At 39.6% G+C, this 27,260-nt stretch overlaps 1 protein-coding gene across 1 annotated transcript in view; it reads left to right on the top strand.

Annotated features, from left to right (window-relative positions):
• KLF7 (KLF transcription factor 7) overlaps positions 1-27,260 on the top strand; it is an 84,356-nt gene that overhangs the window by 28,404 nt on the left and 28,692 nt on the right. Inside the window, exon 3 of the mRNA XM_083354935.1 lies at positions 3,323-3,932. Coding sequence (XP_083211061.1) covers positions 3,323-3,932 — 610 coding nt within the window. The remainder of the gene's footprint in view (positions 1-3,322; positions 3,933-27,260) is intronic.

Here is a 27,260-nt window from a genome sequence, read left to right as displayed (position 1 = left end):
ACCAAAATCGAGCAACTAGATCTATCAGCTGTGGTAAATAGATTGAGCAACATTGCTTATCGACTAGCTGAGATTTTAAATAGGCATATTGGAACTTGCATATAAAAAAGGATTAGATGATATCATAGTTTGTACCACTGATTTAACACAAAGAGGAAGATCCACTGTATATGATTACGCCACTCTGTTTGGGGGCTGCCCTTGAAAACCATTCGGTCACCTGATCCAGAATTCAGGGGCACAAGCAGTTATGGGCATTTCTGCTTTGTGAACTGCCTAGTTACCAGTAGGTTTCCAGGTAGAATTCAAAGTGTTGGTTTAGGGGCCTTGTCCTAGAGTCTTGTTATCTGAAGAATTGCCTATCTTCAGTAGTTCTTCTCTAAGTTCTGAGAAAGTGGTCACGCTCCGAGTCTCATCAATTAAACTGAAGGGACCCAGAAAGTAGGTTTTTCAGTCATGGCACCTGTCCTCTAAAACCATTTCCCTAAGACTTGAATAGCCCCAACTTTCTTAAATAAATCCTGAAAACCTGTTTCTTCCCTTAGTCTTTGAGTGCAGACTCTTTTTATGAGGCTTTCTTATGTCTGCTCACTGGGATGACCATCTTTTTTGGTTGTTTTGTTTCTTTGATTTTCAATTTATATTTTGCCTGGAATTATTGAGAAATTGGGTGGTTTTTAGAAATGCGAAAATCAATCTCTCTCTCTCTCTCTCTCTCTCTCTCTCTCTCTCTCTCTCTCTCTCTCTCTCTCTCTCTCTCTCTCTCTCTCTCTCTCTCTCATACACACACACACACACACACACATCCACTTCATTTCAGTTTGGTTTTTTTTAGATGTTCTCATTGTAACTATTTAGTCAATTTCAGAATGTGCCAGTCAGCTCAGTGATATGGAAGGTAGCTGGATTCAACTAATTAAGAATTGTTTTATCTCCCAATTGACTAGAATGGGTAATCCACAGAAGGTTCCAGTGTCTTCTATAGTCTTCAAAGGTAATTGTTCGCAGACTTTGGTTGTGATCAGTTTGAAAAGAATCCTGCTTCATCATCCTAAAGATGGCCAATTTAAGCTATCACAATGCATGTTTCTATTTTTCTGCATTACACATATTTTGTCTGGATTCCTGTCTGACAGGATGGGGAAATATAAAATTCAGAGTGTTGTACAGAAAAATAATAATCACATAATCACATTTGTATTGCATAGCATATTTGGATATTGTGTATTACATTGTATTTGGGTATTACTAACATGACTTTTAAGAACTTGGTAGATTTATTCAGCTTCCTACTTAAATATATTCCTGTATGTTAGGGATGTCCAAGAGTGTTTATTACCCAGTAATATATTTCTATTACTAATCTGAAAAATATTGAAATTTGGATTTTGAAATCATAAGATTAAAAAGACATTGGTATTTTGTTCTCTCTTAATTAGCATTCTGGTGTCTCATATAATGTATTTGAACATATGTAACTTTTAATTTATTATTTCTTTTTTAAAAAAAAAAACCCCTAGCATTCTTTGTATCCTGCCAGTAGCCCAGAAGCTACTGGGAGCAATTTGTGGTTTGTTCAAACTAAACATCATTACCCCCTGTTGTTCAGACTGAAATCTTGCTAGATTGGGATTGGGCAGACCGGGGGATGGGGGGGCAGGGACGTAAGTTTTTTTTCTATTGGAAGCTTGCTTGCTTACTTATACTTCATGATTGGGGCCACCTTCCCCCTCCCTTTCCCTTCTAAGAGGAGGTGAGTTTGATGAGGTGCCTTTCTATTTCTGAGGCAGAAGGCAGGCCTTGACCAGCTGGTATCTTGAACTGACACAGGTGCAAAGACTGCAGGGGGTGGGATCCAAGAATAATTGCATGTTTCTCGAAGCATCAGGCCTTGCCCAAAAGGGGTCTTGCAGAAATGGTTCTTTATGGAAAATTAATGACAAGGCTTAAAGCCTGTCAGGATCACTGTGGTCATCAGAGAAGGAGTAATGCCTTACAGGGACAGCTCCCTCCTGCCTTCTCCACAGGATATTAGCTGACCCAACACAGCCTTGTATCATCTGGAGACTTCACAAGACCTGTGCTGGTTTTAATGTCCTTTGAAAATCTTTTTTCCATCTTGCTAGCCAAAGATTCATGGGCTTTGTATTTATAGTGTGAGCCTCATGGTTTCTCTTTTAAGGAGCGTAAATCAAGATGATACAGACTGATTGGTATTTCTATTGTGACAAGAAGAAATTCCGTGAAAGTATACTTAAGCTTGGAGAAAACAATAACATGCTTATTATTTATTCACTGGCAGTTTAGGAGATGACAAATTCTATGATGTAACTGAATTCTCTATTATATATAATTTGGCTTTGATTAAACAAGTGTGAAAGACTAATCTATGTAAATGGATAGTTAAATTTCCTACTTGCCTGGGCTAGATGTTTGCAGTCCTCTAGCCAACAGCTCAGACATCACTGCATTTTATTGTCTCCTGATTCTATCCATCGGAAAGAACCACAAGCAGTCTCTATTTCTCAGTGATATAGTGTAGTTGCGTAGGTGATCTATGGTATGTGTGAGAAAATCCACAATACTGTTCTTTGGTACATTGGGAAGAGAAAAGGAAATGAGTGAACTACCTCCCATTGTAAAATTTTAGGCTGCCTTGGATTTAAATGGCTGATACAAGATCATGGAATTACTGGCATGTTTTGCATGGATAGACTTACTCATAAAATTAATTCCTTAGAGGTCTAGGAACTTACAGATTTTATCAGTGCCATAGTCATGTTTCAGTTCTGAGTTGTAGTCTGAATTAATCTGTAAAGAAAGTGTAGAAATTTATTATATATTTGTTTCTCAGTTTCTAGTTATTTATTCATTTGAAACATTTATAACACTGCTCTCTAGTATGAATACCCAAAGTAGTTAACCAAATAGAGTTCAAGTTGTGCTTGTGTAATATTTGTGAATCACTTGATTTGCAAGTGATTTTTCTTATAGTTGCTAGGCAACTAGCAACCTGTGCTTTCAACTGCCTTCCTTTTCGCAATCTGAGTATTTTTGCACAATAGATTTGTACCTGGTTTTCCAGATTCTACACACCAGAGCTGAATAGCCATTGTATTCTTATTCTATGCAAGAATTCATTTCTGAAATGTTTGCTACAGACACATTCTTCCTCTTTTGTCTTATGGTTACTTTGATTTGCTTTTCTATTATCTCTTACTATAGCAGCTTGTTTTATTCAGATGTTCTTTTCTTCTTGGCAGTGCTTGCAACCAGGTCTGACTGTCTAGTGATAGCTTGTTTCTCCCTTTTGTTTCTACAGACATGCCTTGAGCTGGAACGCTACCTTCAGACAGAACCCAGGAAGAACTCAGAAAGCTTCGGGGAGGACCTGGACTGTTTTCTTCATGCCTCTTCTGCTCAAAGCACAGAAGACAGCATTCAGCCATTGGACTCACTGTTATTACCTGTAGATATGAGTACCTGTGACAAAAATGCCAACATGGACATTATTCTCTCAAGGGACAAACTATTGTCTGAGACTTGTCTCAGCCTGCAACCTACCAGCTCCTCTACAGAGGGCTATGCTGCTGTTAACCAGGCCCAACTCAATGCAGTGACCTCACTAACACCTCCTTCCTCTCCTGAACTTGGTCGCCATCTTGGAAAAACCTCACAAACTATCTCTGCAGTTGATGGCACAGTTACACTGAAATTAGTGACCAAGAAATCCACCCTCAGCTCAGTAAAAGTTGGTGTAATAACACCAGCTAACACAACAAAGTGTGCGCTCAGTGACAGTGAACAAGGAGGGTCAGGGGCTGATACATCCCCAGAAAACAAGAAGAGGGTTCATCGTTGTCAGTTTAATGGGTGCCGTAAAGTATATACAAAGAGCTCACACCTAAAAGCGCACCAGAGGACTCACACAGGTACTTGTGTTAGATGCTTGGCTTTCTTTAACCAAACTTACGCCTTTTATTTATTATTTATCATATACTGAAATGAAGCTTTAGAGGATAAGAATTACAGGCTTGGTATAAAAAGTTGGGTTGGAACATTGTGTTCCATGTATTGTCAAGGAGTTTGAGAATTTGCTATCACAGAATGAAAATGCTAATCATATAGCTCTATAATTCCTATATTAGTAACATTTTGTCAGAATTTCTCAGATTACTGAGAATACAAATAATCTTACAGCGTATTTTGTTTTATTGTTCTATTATTTTACTTTTGTTTGAACTTCCTTTTTATTTTCATTTTTTTATGGTTATGAGCTGCTTTGAGTAGCCTCATAGTGAGATAGGTGGCAAATAAATGTAATAATAACAGCAACAATAATAGCAATAACAATAATAATAATAATAATAATTGACATAGGAAGTTTTCATTAGGGAGGTTGTGTTTGACTATTTGAGGAAGTTAAATTACATTCCTTGAGCATAGAAGGCATCTCTGATATAATTCTCTCCTTTTATACAGATTAATGCTCCTAGAGATCCTATCAATGAGGGATGATGGTGTTTATGTCACAGATGCTTTATAATTCTATAGGTTATTTGGTGGAATGAAATTAAGTTTAGAAATGAAAGCCAAATTTTTATTAGTTTTGTTGTTTGTTAGCCAGCCAGCCTGTTCAAAGAATTATAATTCACTGTAGATCAAGCCATATTCATCAAAGGGGTCATAATTTTATCACATAAGCGTTTCAGTTGCCCCTACTTTTGCAAAAAAAATACCCTCACCTATATTTACTCATACTAAAAGATAAAGTATTACTGTTAATTTTACATTATTACTGATTTTACTGATTATTACTGATCATGACTTAGAACCTGGTTAACTTAGGATCAGCCTATTTTCATTTTTTCTGCCACACGGTCCTCTCAATTGAATTTCATCTTGTGGGACTGAGGAAGCATGCCTTCTCCATTGCAGCTCTTGCCCTCTGGAACAGCTCCCAGATGCTTGTACTCCTGGGGTTCTGGAAGGCCCTTTTAAATCCTGGCTCTGTTCCCAGCTCTAGAATTAATATGTTTATGGGGCGCCTGCCACATTTTATTGTTACTGTTATAGCTGTTTTTATTCTAGGCTGTCAGTTTAATTATAAATCAATCAATCAATCAATCAATCAGTCAATCTCCTTTAGTGAATATGTGTGAAACATATTCAACTTCAGTCAGTTTTATTTAGGGACAGCTTTGTAGGATATATCACTGTTCGTGCTATTTTCGTGTATCACAGAGAAAGAATGTTTTGATTAAAGTTATCTCAGCTGAACAGATATTTGAAACTAGGTATTGTAATCAAAACGGAATTTTCTTTCAACTGTATTACCTTTACATTATATATTTATCACATTTGAACCAATTTCTGATGTCCACATTGAACATGTAAGATCCTTAAGAAATCCTTAATAAGCACTAAGCACTAAAATACCATCCTATCTAGAAATATCTAGAAATTCAGAATCTTTCTATATGCCTAACATGGTGATAGTTGTGTATTTTGATAGAACAAAGTTTGATTAACTCTAGTTAATAACAGTGAACCACAGTCAATTAACTATTCGCTTATTTACAATCTGAATATTCACCTGGTCAAAAAACCTATATTCTGTGCTCTTACTTTGACCTGATATATGGTAGCTGTGGTATGAAATACTCCTATGAAAAGTTATAGTCTTGCAATTAGCTCCTATCTGTACTAAAACTCTTGTTATGACCTATAACTTGGTAAAACATCAAATCACAGGGCAACAGTTTTTGAATAGAGGTATCTGAAATGGACTAATTTACAAAATATATTCAAAATCCAGGGCCATGACTCCTGAGGGAATGAAATTTCAGGAAGTTGTGGCTATTTCAGTGTTATTCAGTACTGCTGGGCTGCGGCTACAGTTATGTGATCTTCATTTTCAGCATTCTGTGACAGTTTCCCAGGCAATCTTGCAATTCCTTCTTCCCTCCCGCACCCAGTAGCAGACACATGCCTTCTGGGAAAGGAAGGGAAGGAGGAACAAGGAAGTAGAAGGAAGAGGGAGGAAGGAGCTCCATGCATATTTTCTGGCAATTGTTATTCTGTTTCCCTGTTTAGGTATGGAATATCTCCAAAACAATAACCTAATGGGGCATGAGCTGTCTAGTCTCTTCCCTTTTTTCGCTTCTTGCTAGGATGATAGGACTTCCTGAATGCTATGCTGTTTTTTGCTTCCATCAAAACTGCTGAGTCAGTTTTCCAATTTTTCTATAAAAGACAGCCTTAGATGATAGTGCCAATTGTCCTACCTTTATAAAGGACAATTCCTAGAGATGAATTTCTACCTTATTAAGGATCTGAAGTGATAAAGCTGTGCCTATAGCCATCATGTTTCTTTACTCAAAAATTATAAACTGGCAGGGTGTACTTAAAAGAATTCACTATTGAAATAGATGGAACTAAAAATGGTTGCAAGTATCATAGCCTATTTAAGAGAAGATTGTATGGGGGCGGGGTTGGAAAACTTTAGGGTTATGAACTTTGGATAACTGTTGACTGGCATTCTTTCTCTCTTTATTTTCTTTACCTCTCCAGTTGCCTCTTCTCTACACAGTTTTGTTTTCTCATCTTTCCTTTTCTACTCTTTCCTAATCCATTTCTGATTATTCAGTGAGTATACTTCTTTGTGGCCAACCGTTTTTGCACAAAGGCATATGCACATGAACATACATCACATGAAGACGTGTTAGGGGTGGAAAGTTTTTGTGATTTCCCCCCCCCTTCTACTCTTCCTCTGAGAAGAAGGAAATTAAATTAAATTCAAAATTATCTTTCTTGCAGGTAAGTGTAAGAATGAATGTATTTTGCAATACTTAAACCCAATCTCCAAAGACTCTTGGCAACATACAGTATCAAATAGAAACAAAACAAAATAGTAATAATAAATAACTAAATCAGAACAATATAAAAAACAAAAATATGACTTGTCAGTTTAGACATCAAATTATAGTGTACTTTGCAAAAGTTCTGATTTTGGTTTGGCTAAATGTTGCAAAGCGATTTATTATTTCAAATATTAAAAGAATTGGAAGGATTACTGAATATAATATAGTATAACACAGGAGTCACCAATTAGGCCTACTAAACCCTAGAATTGTAAACAAAATGTTTAAATTACCCAAATTTCACAACTTTTTAAGGTTTCTTATTTATTCCATAATTATCCTGTGAATATTCTGTTTATTTAAAATGGTTGCTTATATCAGGAAGATATTAATAGATTAAATAGGTTTTTTTACATTTATTCTTAGTGGATTTCAAGGGAGGGTTCGTCTCCATCCAATACTTTCATGTGATACAGTTCTGTAATTGTGGTATCTTTGGCATGGATTGAGGTATGAGGAGTTTTAAAATGTTTGGATTTGGTGTCAGTATTGGTTCTCTGATTCAAACCTAGTCCAGATCAATTCTCCAGCATGATAGGTGGAGAATCCATGAATGGGTTAACACTGTCTTCCTGCCCAATTAGACTAAGTCAGTCAAACTTGCCATGCCTCTCCTGGGCCAGGACACTTCCCAGTCATGACTTAGTCTGTGCCCAGAATAGATGTGGTAATTTTGGCTCCCAGACTGTTTCACTGTTGCAAGTCTGTGGGGAAGGTTTCTCAATTAGATAGCATTCGTTGTAGTTCTTCTCAGGATCAAAGTTCCTTCTCTTTCTCTCAGAAGCCCCAGGCTGTTCTTTCTAGTTGCAGCTGCCATTTTGAATTCCAGCTTACCAGCAGCTGGCCAAGAGAAGGCTCTTCATCAGAAAGCCTCCGCTGCCTTTTAAGCGGGCCGATAGCACCAGAGGCACGTGAAGACTGTCAGAACTGCCTCTCTCAGAATTAAGGGGGAAGGACAGGTTGCTTCTTTTTTCACTACCAGCAGTAGCAGCCACCATTTTGGGTGCCACGATCACATTGCTTTTACTCTGAAAAGGCGTGTGTAGCCTTCTTTGCTAGCTTCTGAGAAGGGAGGGGTCAATTTCAGCCCCCCCCCAAAAAAAAACAGACTTCAAAGGGGCTTACCTTGCCTTCCAGCTCAGGGAAGTTGGTCCCTGAGCCTCTGGTCAGTCGCAGGGGTCCCTTTTCAGGGTCCTCCTCTCCCAATCATTGCAGAGGGTTCTGAGTTCAGATCCCTTCTGACTGTAGCACAATCATTGTTTACCTTGCCCAAAACCTTTCAAAGTAGATGGTCAGGTACAGGAGGCTTTAACTATAGCTCTAGGCCTCAACCTAGATGTCTCATTGTCCATTCCAACAGAAGAAGTGTGCTGGCCGTGCCCTTCTTGGCCTCGCTGCCACCAACTAGGACTGGTGAGCTGGCTGTTATCACTGAGGTGATCTTGCCGCCACAGTAGACTTGGCCTGTGCTCCAAAGGTGCTTCAACTAGTCTTAAGGCCATCAGGAGCTTTGCAGGTGTGCCAGTTGTCCATTAAGTTGGTCCTGCAGCCACCATTGCCATAGACTACTTATTGATCCCTGGGAGTAGCACACAGCCTCAGATCAGTACTCTGCTCCTCTGTTTGAGATCCCTCTCAGCATTCCACTGAGATATCTCCCAATTGTGATGGCAGACAACACTACACCTCAGGTTTCACACGGTGACCCTACCAGTCCTGCACAATCAAAGCATAAGTCCTCCCAAATGGAGGCTGCTGGAAAGCTCAAGGCCAAAGCCAAGGCCATCTCTGGCAAAAGGTCCTCCAAGGCGGCAGAGAAAGAGGCCAGCAGGAGGCACCAGGTCTTAGAAAGAGAGTTTGCCAAGGCCTAGAAACAGGGCATGATGGGCGCTGAACAGGTCTCTTCTCCTCTGGCAGAGGACTCTGTATTTGGGCCACAGCTTGCTCCTCATCTTCCCAGAGGGTCTGGTCTCAGAGGGGGATGATGATGACCAACCTTATCTTCCCAGGGCTGAGCAAGAGGAGATGGTTTCCTTTACCCAGGGACCAGGTATCTGACTGATGCCTCCAGTCCCCAGAGCAACGCAATCCAGGCCCACAGCAGCCAGTCTTCGGCCCTCAGAGGCGCAGGGAGTGTGGTCGCCGGAGCAGTTTCAGGCTCTGATTTCCCAGGCAGTCGCCCAGGGATTGGCCTTACAAGGTCAACAAAGGTATGCACCCGAATCAGTGGCCTCAATGACACCACCTTATCTCCCCAGTTGGGAGCACCAGAATATTCTGACCCTGTTTTTCCCACCCGGTCTCCTCGCAGTGGAGAGTACGACCCGATAGAAATGCCACTCTTGGAGGATGAGGATCTTACTACGGACCCTCCTCCCTTTGTTGGTCTATTCAATCCAGCGCTCTTTAAATTTCTGCTTCATAAGGCCAGCGATACTGCTAAGATTGATCCTGAACAGGTTCCCCATCCTGGTCCGTCCACCAGCCAACACACAAGGCTGGTATTTTCAGAACATGTGGTCACTGAGCGTCACGTCCCCTGTCCCCCTCTCTTCCTCAACGTGGTACAGAAGCAATGGGGAACACCTGGCACTTTTCCCTCTCCAGGGGGGATGGACAAGAAGCTCTTTAATGTTGACCCAGGCTTGTCGGAAGTGCTAGAGGTTCCTTCTGTGGATGAACCTCTGACCCCACTCTTCTCCTCCTCCATGGTGTCTGGTGATATGGCTGAGACCTTGAAGGCAGATGACAGGAAATCTGAACTTTACTTCCACAGGACCCACCAGGCCTCAGCATGGGCAGTGAGGGCGGCCACATCCACCTCTTTCTTTGCCAGAACCTCCCTTCTCTGGCTCCGCTAACTTCAGACCAGAGTACCCCTGGATGAAGTCCGAATGCACCAGGACTTAGCCAAGTTAGTGGCTCTTGGGAGTACATGGCGGACGCATCTCTACATGCTGCCAGGTTCTCTTCTAGGGCCATAGCCTCCAATGTTACCACTCGCAGACTCCTGTGGCTCAAAACTGGTGAGCGGATGTTAAATCCAAGTGGTGCTTGGCGGCTGCCCCTTACCGTGCTGGTCAGCTTTTTGGGGAGGCCTTGACACCTTATTTGGTGGAAAACAAGGACAAGCATAAGGTGATGTCTTATCTTCTTAGACGGGCAGATAGACGGCCTACCCCGTACGTCTACAGACAATTTTTGCAGTCAGGGTCAGGATCGGAGTTTGCTCAGCCCTCCCGTTCCTTCCCTCCCAGGTTTGACCGTCAATTCGACCGACCGGGGACCAGAGACAGACCCAGGTCGCAATTCCAAGCAAAGCAGCCCTTTTGAGGCACAGGGGGGCCGTCCCTTCAGAAAGTCTAAATGACTTCAGGGCAGTCTCCCCAATTGGTGACAGACTGACGTTTGTTCAAAAATGGGAGACCACCACCACAGATGCTTGAGTCCTCAACACTATCAGGAGCAGTCTGTCCCTAGAATTCATACCCGTCCCCCCAGAGTGCTTCATTCCTTGTCCGCTATCAAAAAATGCGGTCAGGAAGGCTCTCATGTCAGAGGATTTTCAGCACCTCTTAGAAATAAGGGCCATAGAACCAGTCCTGGATGGGCAGCTAGGAAGGGGGTTCTATTCCATCCTCTTCGTCGTTCCGAAGACGTCTGGAGGATGGAGGGCAATACTCAGTCTATAGGGTCTGAACGCTCATCTCGCATACAAGAAGTTCAAGATGCAAACACTACAGTCCATCTTGGCCAGCATCAGGAGGGGAGACTTCCTAACGTCCATCGACCTCATGGATGCATATCTTCACATTCCCATCCTTCCCACCCACCGGAGGTTCCTCAGGTTTTGCTACAAGACTCACCATTACCAGTACAGAGCCTTACTGTTTGGCCTTTCATCGGCCCCAAGAGTGTTTACCAAGATCTTGGCGGTGCTGACCGCGCATTTGAGGTCCGTCCCCGTACGCATCCGGTGCTATCTGGATGACATTCTCATCCAGTCTCTTATTAGTCCAGGCGGCTCAATTGGACCTGGCTTTGTCTATCAAGACTCTCCAGGACCATGGGTTCTCGGTGAACTTTCAAAAGAGCCAGACAGTTCCCTCAACCCGCCTACTTCATTTGTGCACGGTCATAGACACCGAATTGTGCAGGTTCTATCTCAGGAACGTCAGACAGCATCAGAGCCCTGGTCCTTCAGGTCCAGAGGGAGCGTGTAGTCACCTTGGCCGTTCTTTCCCAACTGTTAGGGAAGTTGGTTTCCTGCATGGGAATAATCCCATGGGCCAGACTACATTCCAGGGACCTGCAATGGTTTTTGCTCCCATTTCAGAGACTTGGCACCAGCTCCTCCAACCAAAGGGTAAGGGTTCCATCTCGGACCCTAAACTCCCTCCGGTGGTGGACCTCGCCAGCGGTAGCCAGGGGCTCTCTGTTCCGGGATCACCCTGACTACGGACGCCAGCCTGTTTGGCTGGGGGGCACATCTAGGGTCTCAGTTGGTTCAGGGCCGGTGGTCCTGGTCTGACCTGAAGCACAACATAAATTGGTTGGAGCTCAGATCCATACATCTGGCCCTACGCCATTTCCACAACAGGGTGGTGAGACAACATGTCCTGGTCCTCATGGACAACATAGCGGCAAAAGCCCATGTGAACCGGCAAGGGGGTACCCATTCCAGGTCCCTTATGGCCGAGGCCCAACTGTTGGGCTTTTTGGCAGAGACCAACCTCTTATCACTCAGGGCCGAGCACATCTCGGGAGAGGCAGATCAGCAGGCAGACTTTCTCAGCAGGTCGACAGTGGATCACTCCGAATGGCGCCTGCATCCCGGTCTCTTTGAGGAGATATCAAAGTCGGTTGGCCGGTACTGGATCTGTTTGCTTCTCCAGAGAATTCCCAGCTTCGAGGTTTTTCTCCCGGTTCCCCCCTCCGGGGGTAGAGGGGACAGATGCCCTCCGCAGCCCTTGGCCCGGGGGCTTGCTGTATGCCTTTCCGCCTCTCCCTCTGATCCCGGCAGTCATCTGCAAGTTACTGCAAGAGCGGGCAGAAGTGATACTTGTTGCACCTCACTGGCCAAGTCCTGTGTCAGGGGTATGGGAGCCAACATGTTGGACTGTCGTCATTTGCTTCGCTTTCGTCGTGACTGGGATGTGTCCTGGCCCAGGAGAGGCATGGCAAGTTTGACTGACTTAGTCTAATTGGGCAGGAAGACAGAGTTAACCCATTCGCGGATTCTCCATCATCATGCTCTGAAAAGGCGTTCAGGTAAGACAACGCCCCATCTAGACTACCAATGATCAATTGACAGTAGAATGCTGGGCATAATTATTTTTGCAAGGAATTTATGACCAACATCTGGAACCAGAAAAGGAGACACATTGAGTCTTTTGCCACAAAATTATACTACTCATTAGGATATACTTGGTATCTCCAAATGAGCTATTATTTCCTCCTGCAGTTCACTTTTGGAGTCTAGATACTGAGTTGGGTGAATTCAGATTATGACCCCAAACAACTGCTCTTATGTTTACCTAGCTTGCTTTTTACAGTTCATACTGCCTTATCTCTCTAAACAATAATGTTGCTTTATTTATGCAAGCAGACATTTCAACTGGCTCCAAAACCCCAAAAGGAAAAATATTAAAGGGGGTGGGATTTGGAAGTTTTGATGTGTATTGTAAGAGTCCCAAGGCCAAGATTATAGGCATAAAGCAGTCATTTTGTTGGATCCTTTGTCTTTGAACACAGGCTTAGTTTCTTGGAACTGCCCCTTATTCAGTTGTGAACAAGCTTCACAGTGTCAATGGCTGCCAGCCATTTGGCTCTCTTGATTGCTGAGCTGAAGGTCTGAAAAGTTTCTGAGATTTTTGTTTTTCCCATTAGCTGCTTGCAACAAATGAAGAGCTAGATACAGTAATTCAAATGTGAGAAGACAAGGTAGCAAAACTCGATTAGATTTGAGAAAAGCAAGGGTTGACCACTAGTAAGATCGGGACTAATCCTGTTTTGCTGACACTTGTTTTTCCATGCTGGACAGTCTGTGGAAAAAGTGCTTGCATTATCTCAAGGAAAAAGCCACAGAATTTCATAGGCAAAATTGAAAGAGGACACAATTAATCTCTGGAATGACATGCAGTAAATGGATGGACAGCATACTGGGGAGACAGAGATGTGTGTGTTAAAGAATACTTGTTTTGCATGTTAAAAGTGGCAGGTTTAACCCAGAACACATCTCCATTTATGGTTGAGGAAAACTCCTCTTTGGAACTCATTTAGTGCACTTCTTTGTAAATGTATTCCACAAGCAATAGCTTCCTATGATTAATGTGATTTTTGTCATATATATAAAACTGAAATTTGTCTGGTAGAGTGAACCCCTTGGTACAGAAAGGAAATTAACTCAGAAAAAGCAAGAAGCTATTTGGTTTTCTTCCCCATAAGCTAAAAGATTTTTAAAGAACTGGTGCTTTTTTATGTAGCATCAAAGTCATCCTGTTAAAAAGAAATGTGACAAAAGATAGATTCAGATTTTGGCCTAAAGTAAAATGGAGAAGTCATTCGGTACATGGTAAGATATGTGTGAAAGAGAACTAGGTGCAAGAAAAGGTGAGGTGTGCAATTGGGAGAAAGATTACCTATTTCATAAGTTATGTGAAGGATCTGTTATAAAACATATATTTAATGATGTGAGGAAATAAACTCAGCCTTAACACATTTGCATGGCAAATATTTCTGAAGGAATGACACTTCCACTTCTGGAAAGGGAAACGGGATTTTTTTTTCCAGACCTATCTCAGCAAATGCCAGTGAGTTAAGTGACAGAAGGAGAATTAATTTAGATTGAACAACGGGAGGAGGAAGTGTATAAATTTGTCATTATCCAAGATTGGAAGCAGATGCTTTAAAGGAAAAAAAATTATATTAGAAATTAAATTTGACTTTTTTGTGGAAGTATTAGTCTGTCTCCTATCTTAATGTAATCATTAAGCAAAAACTTGTAGGGAGCAAATTTTTTATTGCAGAATTTGATAGAAAGGAAATCCAGATTAGGGCAAAGGCTTCTGTTATTCAGAATCAGCAACTTGTAGTAGGAAATTGAAGAGACTGATATAATAACTACGAGAAATTTCCTGTTAGAACAATTAATCGGTGGAACGGGTTGCTTCCAGACGATGTGGGCGCTCCAACACTAGAGGTTTTTAAGAAGAGGACAACCATTTGTCTGAAATGAAATAGGATTTCCTGCTTTGGGAGGGGGGAGTTATTCTGCTATTCTGTTAATAGTAGTGGGCTCTCCCTTTGACCATCTGGAAAAAGTGCTCGTCTTCAGAGGGAAGATGGAGGACAGTGAAGAAAGCAGTGAGGACTCTCATGCAACTATGGGAAATCCTACAGAAGTGTTTGGGTGATACCAGTAAAAATGTGGAAATTCACAAAATGATAGGCTTAGGATCTCTAACAGGATAATGGTCTAAAGCTCTTCAGTTGAAGATGGGAATTGAAGGAAATTGCATTAAGTGATAATATGGAGTTATTCAACAGTTTTAACTTGGCTTTTTACTATCTAAATTAAAAGCATGTTTCTTAAGCACATTTTCTAATGTTAAAAGAGTAGTTTTTTTCAGTTTTATTCACGCAGAGTAAAATGCCATTTTGCCTCATGAAAGAAGAAGGTATATTTCTTCTCAATTCTACTTTCTAAGAGCAGTAATGAGGTGAGAAAAATCTAATTGACTACAGTAGTATCAAAGTAAGGGTTCCAATATATTAGATCTAGTGCTGAAACCCATATTTTCCTTTAAAGCTGTAAACACAGTTTTGAATGCTAAACAAATCAAGAATTGATACAAGGTCTTTATACTTTAAAATGTAGCTAAGTGATGATGAGGTACGATTGTCTTGATTGTATCTTTAAAAATACAGAGTTTTATACTAGCACATAATGTATGTTTCAATGCCAAGATCATGTTATCTGTCTCCCTAATATGTGGGAATGTTGTGCATTGGTTTCAGCCATATGAATGCTACTGTACCACTGCTGAAGTAAACAGCATTAGACAAGGTGAAACATAATCTCATCAAGAATAACTATATTAGGCAAATAAATAAGGATTTTGGACCTGATATAATACATTCATGTGACTGAAATCAGTCCATGGCAAGTGGCAGTCTGTGTCAAGATCAAGAGGCTCAAGGGTGAACCATCTAATGCAGGCATGTCAAACTCACGATGTCACATGACATTGCACGACGTATCACGACTTTTTCCCCATTGCCGGCAATGGGGTGGGCGTATTTTCAGGACGACGTGTCCGGCCTGTGGGCTGGCAGTGTGACATGCCTGATCTAATGCATGCATGTCCAGCATTTGGCTTGCCTGGACTGCACTGAGTGAAGAGGAATTCTCTTGGCCCACATACGAAATGTATAATACAATGTATACAAATCATGTAATAATGTTAAAAGATTACAATTTTGTGGCACCACATGGACATGACCGATATAATACATGGATAAGATGCATACAAATGTCACATTCTATACTGTAGAACATACTGTTGAGCCGGTTCTCCATATTGCTGATGCTTTCAGTTTAGCAGTAGTTAGGGTATTTCTGTTTTTTTGTTATCCAGAGAAACAGTAATAGAACTTTATTTTTGATTGATAGCATCTTTTTTTAGATGCAAATGTACAAAATATTAATGTTTTCTTTTTTGCTTAGCAGAATTAGAAAATTAACCCTTTCTACATACACAAATGAAATGCAATGATGCTACTGTAAATCTAAGAAAATCTTACTGAACTCAAATTGTGATATTCTCATACTCCTCAGAGGGTTTTGCAGTTTGTTACCATGTCATACATATGGAGTTCTTAATGCTAAGTGAAATGGAAGCTAAATACTCCAAGGATTTTTAAAAGTTTCCTGATCTTTCCTGGGACAAAAAATAAGAGTCATTGAGTCAAAAGGGGGACAAGTAATGGTTTGAATGCTGGTGGGGGAGGAATGTGAGGAGAGAGAGTGTGGCAGGCAGACTTGTGCATCCTGTTGCTAGGAAACATCAGCATTAAATACAGTGTGCTAATTGGCTAGCTTGTCAGTGCCTGGGTACCAGCCTGGGCCTGCTACACAGCTGTTTCTGCCGCCTGGTTGCTAAGCAACTACATCCTCTACCCCCTCTTTCCCTCCCTCCCTTTGCTTCTGGCACCTAATTGTCTACTTTTGCTGCTGGTGTTGCTGCTGGGTACCAGTCTGGGCCTGCCGCTCTGCTGTTCTCCCTAGGGGTCAGAGATGGAAGTGGGGGTGGTAGAGGATATGTCAGCAATTAATGGAGCAGGAGTGCACATTCTACAGAAGGCTGGCACCTGTGTCCCCTAAGCAATTCCCCCCCCCCTCAAAAATCCTTCTGTTCTAAGCATACATCAGGTGCCTCCAGCTTTAGTTTTTGCTAAGCCCATAAGGATACATTTTAAAATTATATTGGAATTGAGAAACCTTTGTTCCTTTAAATGAGGACTTGCAGAGACAATTGAAGGATAATATTCTTTTCTCAGGACACTTTCTGTCACTTGTCTTCATGTTTTTATTCATTGATTTCTGCCTGCCTGCTTGGCAGGGATGGGGGAGAAAGTAATGTTTTAAAACACAGCTCTGTGAAAAACCATTGAAAGTACAACTAATTGGACTATTAAGATAGGCTAAAAAAAAGAAAAACAAGGTGCTAATGCAGATGAAAAGCAAACCAAGGTCATCTTGACAATGCTTTTCCTCAGGATGTATATTCCTACACAGATCCTGTATCCTCAATGTTCAAAATAGTGAAGAGTATCATAACCGTTGTGAGATGTGACCATTGGATTAATGGCAATTCAAGCCATGAGAATTTCCCATTGCAATCGGACATTCTAACAGAACTGTTGAAATGCTATTCTGATTAAGTAGCAAAGGAGATTGTTGTTACTGTAACTCATCAGATATTTTTTTTTTAAAAAGTAATTTGTCAGTCAGCCCAAATAGAAAAATAGAAAGAGGTATATCTTTTGATGTGAATATCTAAATGTGCATTCAAACTCCAGTGACACTGCATTTGAGGTAGCATAATGTGATAGAAAAAAATCGGTCTGACTTTTAATTGCTTGTTTACAACATGCAAATTAGAGCTTGAGGCTGGGTGAAAATTGACATATGTATTGAAGTTAGTCATCTCCTTGTGTAGATTCTGCTTGTCTATTCCTCAAAAGCTTTCAAAGGACAAAAGAAACTGCTTTAAATTTATTTTATCATTTGAGTGTCAGATTCTGAATTATTTTCTTACTTAGGTGCCTATGACAATGCCATTTTTTTCCTTGGAACAAAAATATAAAAGACAATAGAAAACAAAGTAAATGAATTCTTTTTTGTATCAATAAAGAACAATTCATTTTTAAAATAATAAAGTAAGCAATAATGCTAAAATTCTCTTGCAGTTAGAAAATAAGAGTTGTGCAATAAATCATTACTTTGCATCTGTTATTTTATTAAGACATCCCAGGATTTTTTATTGAAATGAACTGAAGGTACATCTAGAAAGGAAAGGTTCTTAAAATAAAACTGAAATAGATTTCTTAAATTAATTTCTGTATAATTGATTCAATAATCATATTTTCCCATGCTGAGGCTCTGTTTCTGATTTTTAAGTGTGGGATATATTCATCAGTTGTGCCTTTCCTCTCTCTCCCCCTACATCCAGTCAGAAAGCAACGGATTCAGGTATCTTTTATCTAAGAAAGCACATTATACATTTAGAAGAGAAAATATTTCTTTGAGGAGAGGATTGCATTATAAGTCATTATGTCAATAAAACATGTATTTATTTCCATTTCCAGGGCCTGCCATTAGAGTTGATGTTTGAAAATAAAACTCTGAATTCAGAGGTTTCTGGCTATCTAATATATTTCCATCAATATACCTTAGATAGTGGGAAAAGCATAAAAGTTAACAATATATATCATTATATATTAGGGTATGCCAAGTTGGAAAAAAAAACTTCAAAATTCAAGCAAGTTAAATAACTTATATTTTGTTATCTTTTGGAAGGCAGTTTTGCTTTTTAACTGCAGTGATAACATGTTTTTGCTAAGCAGTGATAACCTCGATTTGAACATATGAATCTGCTGTACTTATATTCAACCCAGCAGTTAATTAGAATTCTACCAAAATGCGACCAAATTTGTGCAAAAGATTACTGAGCTAGGAAGCTTGTAACTTTGTTTATGTGACTGTTTCTTTGCAGGAATCAGTAGGTGTGCAAACAGAATTAGTTGGACTTACATAGAGGTAGTCCATGACTTACATCTATTTGTTTAGTGTCCATTTGAAGTTACAACAGAGAAAAAGGTGACTTATAACCATTTTCACACTTTTTTTATTGAAAAGTTTTAGAATACATTTTAAAAACATAAACTCCATCCCTCCCCCTCCCTCCCAACTTACCCTCCCTCCCCCTCCCCCCCCCAACTTCCCAGAGCTGAATACAGGGTATTAACCTTTACAAACTAAAGCTAGAATATGCTAATTAACTAAAAAAAATATTAAATTCTATCGCACTTTGACTCCCCTTAAACATAACTAAATAACTAACTAATAATGAATACCTAATGATACATCATATAAAACTAATATTTATTCATATGCTAAATGAAACTTTTTAGTCCTATATTTATTCTGAATATACTCGATCCATCTTCTCCATTCCACAATATATCTCTGTTGCGATTGTTCTTTCAAATATGCTGAAATCTTTGCCATTTCCGCCAGGTTTGAAACTTTCAAAGTCCACTCTTCTATAGTAGGCAGTTCCTCCTTCTTCTAATATTGCGCTACTAAAAGTCTTGCTGCCGTAATTAAATTCAACATCAATTTAGTATCTATAACAGTACAATCTGTAATAATACCCAACAGAAATAACTGTGGAGAAAACCTTATCCTTTTCTTAAATATCTTCTGCATGTTCCACCAAAGTTTAATCCAAAAAGCTTTGACTTTTTTACAAGTCCACCATATATAATAATACGTTTCATCATCACAACCACACCTCCAACATTTAGGCTGACAGTTTGGATACATACATGCCATCTATAAAACATTTTATAAAAATTCTCTTAAATTTTGAGCCTGTGTAAATTTTACATTTCTAACCCATATCTTTTCCCGAGTATTCATTGTTATGACATACTGAAATTTCTGGGCCCATTTTATCATACAATCTTTAACAAGTTCCGTTTCTGAGTCTATTTCTATCAATGCATTATATATCCTTCTTATATGTGTTTGACCTTGATCTCTAATTTGTTTAACCAAATTTTCATCAGTTATCGAAATACCAACTTTCTGATCTTCCTTCCATCTAGCTTGTAACTGCCCGTACTGGAACCAAGTTTGTACTATTTTCCCTTCTTTTAAAATATTATATGGCTTCAATTGCCACACATTCCTTTCCATCCTAAGAATTTCTTTATATGTAGTCACATCATGTTTAAATCCCACATTTATATTTTCTATTGCATGTTTAGGTATTGCCCAAATTGGTATTTTATAATTTAACTTATGTCAATATTTTTTCCAAACTCGCAACAGAGCATACCTTAATATATGTGTCTTAAAAACATTATCCACCTTCTTGTCATACAATAAATATGCATACCAACCAAATAACAAATCACAACCCTCAATATTCAATAATCTCCCTTGTGTTGAATTAAACCAATCACTAATTGATGATAAAGCAGCAGCCTCGTAATATAATTTAAAATTGGGCATTTTAAGATCACCTCTTTCACGTACATCTTGCATTATCTTAAATTTTACTCTTAGTCTTTTCCCTGCCCAAACAAATTTATTTTTTTTTTTATTGAAAAGTTTTATAAAATACAATTTTCCTTTAAAAAAACCCCCCTTCCCCCTCCCTCCTCCCCTCCCTACCTCCCCCCTATCTCCCCCCCTCCCCCTCCCCCTCCTCCCTCCCCTACCTCCCCCCCTCCACTTCCCCTCCTCCCCCCTCCCCCCCCGACTTCCCAGAGCAAAATACAAGGTATATATCTAAAAGGCAATCATAAACAATCATATACTAACAATTATAAACTCTAAAATCCATCACTCTCTAGCTTGTATATAGTAAACCAATCCTTAATAATACTAAATATATATAAAAAACTAAGATAAAAGAAAACTAGCATCATTCCCATCTATGTTCTTCCACAATTCACTATTACCTTAACATATTCTCATTTGCACATTAATAAATAGTTCTTACACAAATCAACCCACATTAACCCACAAAACTTTCTTCCTCTTCCTCTGTAGTAAGTTGTCCATTAATTCCAAATTAAAAAAAAAAAAATCTATTACCATACATAACATCCCAAAACTTTTTTTTTTTAAAAAAAAACACAACTACCACTTAACTATAAATATTTTGTGGAAGTTCCATAGATTTCTACTGGTCTTATTTTTTTTTCTTTTTTGAGCGTTTTAAGGCAGCACGCGTCACCCTCTGTTCTCTAAGATCATCCAAAAGAGTTGCAGCTTGAACTCCTCCTGTACCCTTCTCGTCTATCTGTGCATCTTCATCCTCTTGATGTTCTCCTTCTCCAGATCCCTCTGCAGCTTCCAGAAGTGTTGATGGGGTTACTTCCAAGACATTATTATAAAAATCATGCGCTTGCTTCACATTACTCAAACAGTATCTTTTGCCATCATACATGAAGCTCAACCCAACTGGGATCTCCCATCTGAACCTTATATCTCTTTGCTTGAGCTCTTGCACAAGAAATATAAAATCCTTCCTTCTCTTTAAAATCTTTGGAGGAATTTCTTTTAAAACCAAAACTTGTTGACCAGCAATCACAACTTTGGTATCGTAGGCAGCTTGTATAACTTCATCTCTAATTTCCCTTTTTACAAAATAAACCACCACATCTCTAGGCAACTTTCTCTGTTTAGCAATCCACAAATTCACACGGAACACTTTGTCCATACCTTGTTTTAATTCAGATGCTGGATGGTTCAATACTCCCTCAAAAGCCTCAGAAACCAGCTGCTTTAAATCTTCCTTAATATCCTCTTTTAGGCCTCTAATTCTCACAGCAAACTGCATCTGGTAAAATTGGGCCAAGCTCTGTTCACTGTCAATTTTGTCTTTTAAATCTTCAATTTCCAATACTTTTGCTTCTAATAAAGCATTCTTTTGAATCAAGTCTTGCACTTGATCATCCAGCACCTCCACACATTTAGCAACTTTTTGCACTGAGGACAAAATGTCTACCTTCATTTCTCTAAGTTTCTGTTCCATCCTTTCTTCCATTCTCTGCTCCAATTTCTCCAATTTCTCCTCCATCTGTAGAAATTTAACACCCATTGACTCCAAAATTAACTGGGTATGTTTTTCAAGATCCTTCGATGTCAATACATCAGGAGAATGCAACGCCTGCAGCAATGATTGTTGTTGCACCGGAGAATTTCCAGCACTCCGAAAAGTTCTAGGGGGAGGTTTAGCCGCCATCTTTTACTTACAATTGTGACGCACTTTCACTTTAAGTTTTAAACAAAGTCCATCAAGCTTGAGAGTAAAATAAAATCTTCTTCATCTCTTCATCTTTCCCTCTTGTACTGCTCTGCCTGCTCTTTCCCTTTCATAGTCTCTCCTTCAAGCAGGGATGGTCGCAGACGCCTGGCTCTGCTCCATAAAGTCCGGAGCAGAGACGCTGGTCAGCTGGGAGCAGCCCAGGCTACGGGGGAGTTCAATCCTTCGGCCGCCCAAGCTCCAAGCTCAGGCGGCCCCGGAGAACTCAACCCCCACCTGGGGGCTCACCCCCTCCTCTTCTCCCGAGGAGGGGGCTTCAGATTCGCCCGAACAGCTGATCGGCGCTGTTTCGGGCGAAAAAGCACCAGCTGAGCCGCGGGCAGCCCGGGAAGGCTCCCTCCGTCGCCGCGGAGCCACCGGAAGTTCCCCCAAACAAATTTATTAATACCTTTCTGCCATTCCTCCAAGTTTGAATCCTTTTTAAGTATAGGTATCATTTGAAACAAAAATAAAAACTTTGGCAAAACATTCATTTTCACTGCTGCAATTCTTCCCAATAAAGATAATTGTAATTTTTTCCAACTATCTAACTCTTTTTGTATTTTTAATCAAAACAGTTCATAATTATTTTTATATAATTTCACATTTGAAGCTGAAAGATATGCCCCCAAATATTTAGTCTTTTTAACTATTTCAAATCCAGTTAGTTCTTCTAAAACAACCTTTTGTTCTGTAGTCATATTTTTAGACAATATTTTAGTTTTTTGCGTATTTATCTTAAATCCAGAAACTTTTCCATATAACAATATTTTCTCCATCAAATCTACAACTGAGTAGGTCGGTTGACTTAAAGTAATAACCAAGTCATCCGCAAACGCTCTCAATCTATAATCTTGACCTCTTATTTTAATTCCCTTAATTTTATTTGAGTGTCTTATCTTAATCAATAATATTTCCAATGTTAAAACAAACAACAAAGGTGACAGCGGACACCCCTGTCTTGTCCCCTTTTCAATGTTACATGCTTCTGTCAAACTACCATTAATTATTATTTGAGCTGTTTCCTTCTGACCATTTTTCACACTTATGACTCTTGCAGCATCCCTGTGGTCATGTGATCAAAATTTGGTTGCTTGATATCTGGCATGTATTTATAATGATCGCAGTATCCTGGGGTCAAGTGATCACCTTTTGTGACCTTCTGACAACTGTCAACCGAAATGTTGGGCTCAGTTGTGATTGTAAATCAAGGACTACCCACATTGTGTAGGATGGAATTAATGGTGGATGTCCCTTACAAAAATTGTTGAGGTGTCAGTGTCACAAGTACTCTTCCAATTGAAAGCATTTATAAATTATAAAGTTACGGGAGCACCTGCTGCCGGTGTCAACTTCCCTTCATCCTGTGCGCTCCCACAGAGAGGGCCTCCTCAGGGTGCCGCCGGTCAGAGAGTGACGGCTGGCGGCCCCCAGGGGGAGAGCATTCTCTGTGGGCGCGCCAGCCCTTTGGAATCAATTACCGGTTGAGCTCCGGATGGCTCCTGACCTTCGCTCTTTCCGCCGTGATCTGAAAACTTACCTATTTGAACAAGCCGGCCTGGTCTAATGGGTTTGGGGTATTTTAATTAGTAATTTTTAATTATTTATTGTAATGGGCTAGTTCTATTTAATCTTATTTTTAACTTTTGTATATTGTATTTTTATTGCCCTGAGTCCTTCGGGAGAAGGGTGGTATAGAAATTATAATAATAATAATAATAATAATAATAATAATAATAATAATAATAATAATAATAATATAATAATAATAATAGTTATGCAAATTGATTTTGAAGGTGGCTTGTCTTTTTCAAGCTTACTAATTTTGTTGTATGAGATATTAATCTGCTACAGCCTTAGAAAAAATAGATGTGCAAAGAAATAAGATAAATAAAGAGAAAATGTTGCATTCCATTTCCACAAGAGATCCTGTGACATTCAAACTTAGTTTTGCCTGAAAGCAACCACCGCTTTCAGAATGTACAGCTTTCAATGGTAGAAGGCTTTTCTTTTCTTTTTTCTTTTCTTTTTTATTGGTTTCCTTGTTTGTGTTTTATCACTACTGTTAGCTTCCCAGAGAAAGGTGCTACAAGATCGGTGACACTATAAACATATGTGCCCACCTAGCTTTTAAAAAATAAATCCCATGACGATATAAAAGTAATGCCCCGTATAGGGTATCAATCCTTTTTAATATTCCCCATATTTGAGCTTACATCTGGATTCTTTAATCCTCTTTCTACTTCCTTGGAATGATTTGCACCTACTTGTATAGTAGTTCTTCCAAACTGATGCCCTCTAGGTACATCAAATTACAATTTCATAAAACCCAGTTGGCATAGCCATGAGGCTACAGAGTTAGTAGGAATGCAATCATTTAAGCACATCAAAGATAGATAATACATTATTTATTAGATTTCTTTTATACTGCTTTTATTTCATAAGTAACTCAAGGCAGTGAACATAATATTTTCTCCTATTTCCTCACAACAGTGACAACAACCCTGTGAGGTGAGTTGGCCCAAAGTCACCTAGCTGGCTTTCAAGCCTAAGGGACTGGAACTCACTAGTACTTTAACCACTACACCAAATGGGCTCTCATTAGTGCTCTAAATATTCATCTCTCCCTTTCTTTTGAGATATTCTTTCTCTTCATTTTGTTTTGGTGTAATGACAGCTCTGATAGGGGTAAATTAGGCTTTGCTGAAATCTGTAGGTCAAGGACTCCTTTAAATGCCTTTTAAAGGACACATTTTTCTTTGTCTTTACATTTTTGTCTCTATACAATATCCTTTAAGTAAGCCTGCAGAGCCCGGAACACAGAGACATTTTCTGACATTTGGCAGCAAGCGGCTCATGTTAACAAAGAAAAAGACTGAATAGGAAACTAGTCTCTTTGCTTGGCAAAGACATTTTGCCCCTGGAGCTCAGATATCATAGATGTTAAAGGTTTACCAGAAACTGAGAAAAGAAAGTATGGTTGGTTACCATGCAAGCATATCAAATCACGGATTATAAATTTTTTTGGTTAGCAAAATTGAAATCCTTCTAATTAATGCATTCAAGTTATTGGGTTTATTGGCTAAATTTTAACTTGAATTGGGCATCAAGGGAATGTATTACTACCATGACAACCAGAATGCAAAATTTCCCCATCCCTTATCTACCGTGTTAAAAACTCAGGTTGCTGTAGGGAACAAAGAATTTTCCCTCACAGAAGATCCATAGCTGCAGGGCTGTGAGGTGGGGAGGGCATTTCTCACCATAATCAATGGCTGCTGGGAACTGTAGTTGAGCAGCAGCTGGAGGGACATGGTTTCTTCACTTTTGGACTAGAACTAGGCAGAACATTCTCATAAAAAATCAATTTATAGTTAACTTACTTGTATCTCAGGAAACAGGTTTGGCCTAGTTACATTCAAATCAAGTGTGGGAGTATGTGTGAAGATGCAATTCAAAGAGACAAAATAGTGCAGGAGGAATGCTGACCTCTTTCCAACCTAATGCCAACAAACCCTTATCCAATAATGGTTCTGCTTAGATAATAACTACGTGCTGTGTTTAACGTAGCACTGAGAACTAAGTCTTCTGTCTTTTTAATGTTGCTTTTTAATGTCTATCAGTATGAGTACATTTACATATTTAATCATTTATCTAGATGGCAAGCTCAGTCCTATCCTAGCACCCATCCTTCCAAGGGCAGTCTTGCAGCTGAATTTTATATAACAGTTGCTTTCTACATTCGTTTCCTACTGAAAAAGACATACATTATAAATAACTTTATACACTAGAGCTACCTTTTTACATAGTTATCCAAGGAAGTACAGAGCGAAGGACAGAGAGACAGACAGATGCACACACAGAGATACAGAGATAATGAAGTATGTTTTGCTTATGTTTTCTTTGAGAGTGTTTTTGGCGTTAAGGATCCTTTGTGTATCAGTCAAAACTGTAGCAACAAGCAGCATTCTTTAAATGGACATTCTTTATCCTTTGTCATGAGGAAGGACATGTAGTGAAATCTTATCTTTACTGTCAAGTTTTTCTTTAAAAGGCTTTCTATAATATGTCTTTGTGTAACAGTCCTTCACCAGGACTGTTCATTGGTAATTCTGGATCCTGCTGAACCTTTTCATCACTCATTTCTAAAGCTAATGGACTGCATTATTTTCAACATTCAAGAAACAGGCAAATTTGCCAGTGCTTTCCTCTCAGTCTTCCATTTTGTTGAACCTGGCAGATCACCTGATATTGCATCTTCCATCTTGTGTGTCTGAAAGCCTTCTGCTTCAATTTCAAGCTCTGCTACGCCCAATGATCAGTTTCTGGGGGGAGGGGGGAGAAAAACTAAAACAATGTTGACTTCTACCCAACCTCCCTTGAGTGTTGCTTTCCTTTATATCAAAGATTCATCTGTTCTACCAATCTCGATACTATTGCTTCTGCTTCTCTTGCTAACTTCTTAACTCTCCTTAAGTTTTGAGGTCTGTTTCCAGAGAGAGACTCAGGGGTCTCTCTCTCTCTCAAAAGCAAATATGATGGGACCAATCTCCATCCTAAAATAATCCCACTTGCACCTTGGCTCTTCCATTCTTTGATGAGCATGTGGAGATTGTGATCATGGCACCACTCTTCAGTACTTTAAAACAACTATCTGCTTTTACAGGATCTTATGTGCTCCACATTTTAGCAATCAAATCTGATATTCTGTCCAGGTGTATTCTGATATATTTCCACTGCAGTGGCAACTATTTATAGCCCAGCTCTGAACCAGTACAGACTTCAGATCTGGGCATGGTTCCCACGTAGCATTTAGATCACTTTTTGGGATGGAGATTCCTATATCTCTGATTCTTCATCAGAATAATCAACACTCGTTTGCTGATCTGAGCTGAGAGATTTTCAGACAAAAATTAAACCTATACCAAGCCAGTCTTACCTACAGCACATTCCCTCATAGAAGTAAACCAGCCTGTATTTTACTGTATTATCCTGTCTTTATGCTTATGTCTGTTCAGAAATTTGCACTCTTGAATGAAAACATTTTTATACAACATTGCAGCATCTTGATAATTTATATAGAGTCCAAGACAAAGGTGGTTTCAACGTCCACAATCTAATTTTGCCAGCATGAAAGTATCTTAGTCTATGTGAAACACATCAGTATTCTGCCTCCCTGTATAGAGCAGTTTGTAAATGCAACACAATGGGGCAGAAGCTTAATTCTTCTGGAGACTCAGACTAGCCACTTACCAGCCCTGTCTGACTAATATTAGCAATTTCTTATGGGTGAAAGCTTTGCCCCATTTCAGCAATCTGACAGATGACAAGTAAGAGGTCATCAGTGTGTTTTGTAATGAGGCTATTCATATTGCTAAGCAGCAAATTAATACAGTCAGGCATGCGGGTGTCAGTGCTTCTAAATTCATGGCAGAATCTGTCAGTCAATAAACCTTTTGCAAAAGTGTGAACAATATCTGCCATTTAAAAAAAGGGTTATTTCCAATTGCAGGCACTATTCTGGAACAGATACTTGTATTATGGTTCTATGCCATGTTGACTTTTGGGATTGGTGTATGTCTTGCAAGTATTTATCATATTGATCCACCTGATAGGTTGGAACAATATTTTGTCAGGTATTTTTTTAAGCCACATTTCTTAGGCAGAACCAGAGTGGGTACCTCACTACACTTCATTTTTTGTTTTGCCATTGCCAGATTTGTCTTTTTTT

The sequence above is a fragment of the Vipera ursinii genome (assembly GCF_947247035.1).
Source record: "Vipera ursinii genome assembly, chromosome: 1".
Classification (NCBI taxonomy): Eukaryota; Metazoa; Chordata; class Lepidosauria; order Squamata; family Viperidae; genus Vipera; species Vipera ursinii.
The sequence above is the reverse complement of the archived record's forward strand: the minus strand, read 5'-3'. Positions and strand labels throughout refer to the sequence as shown.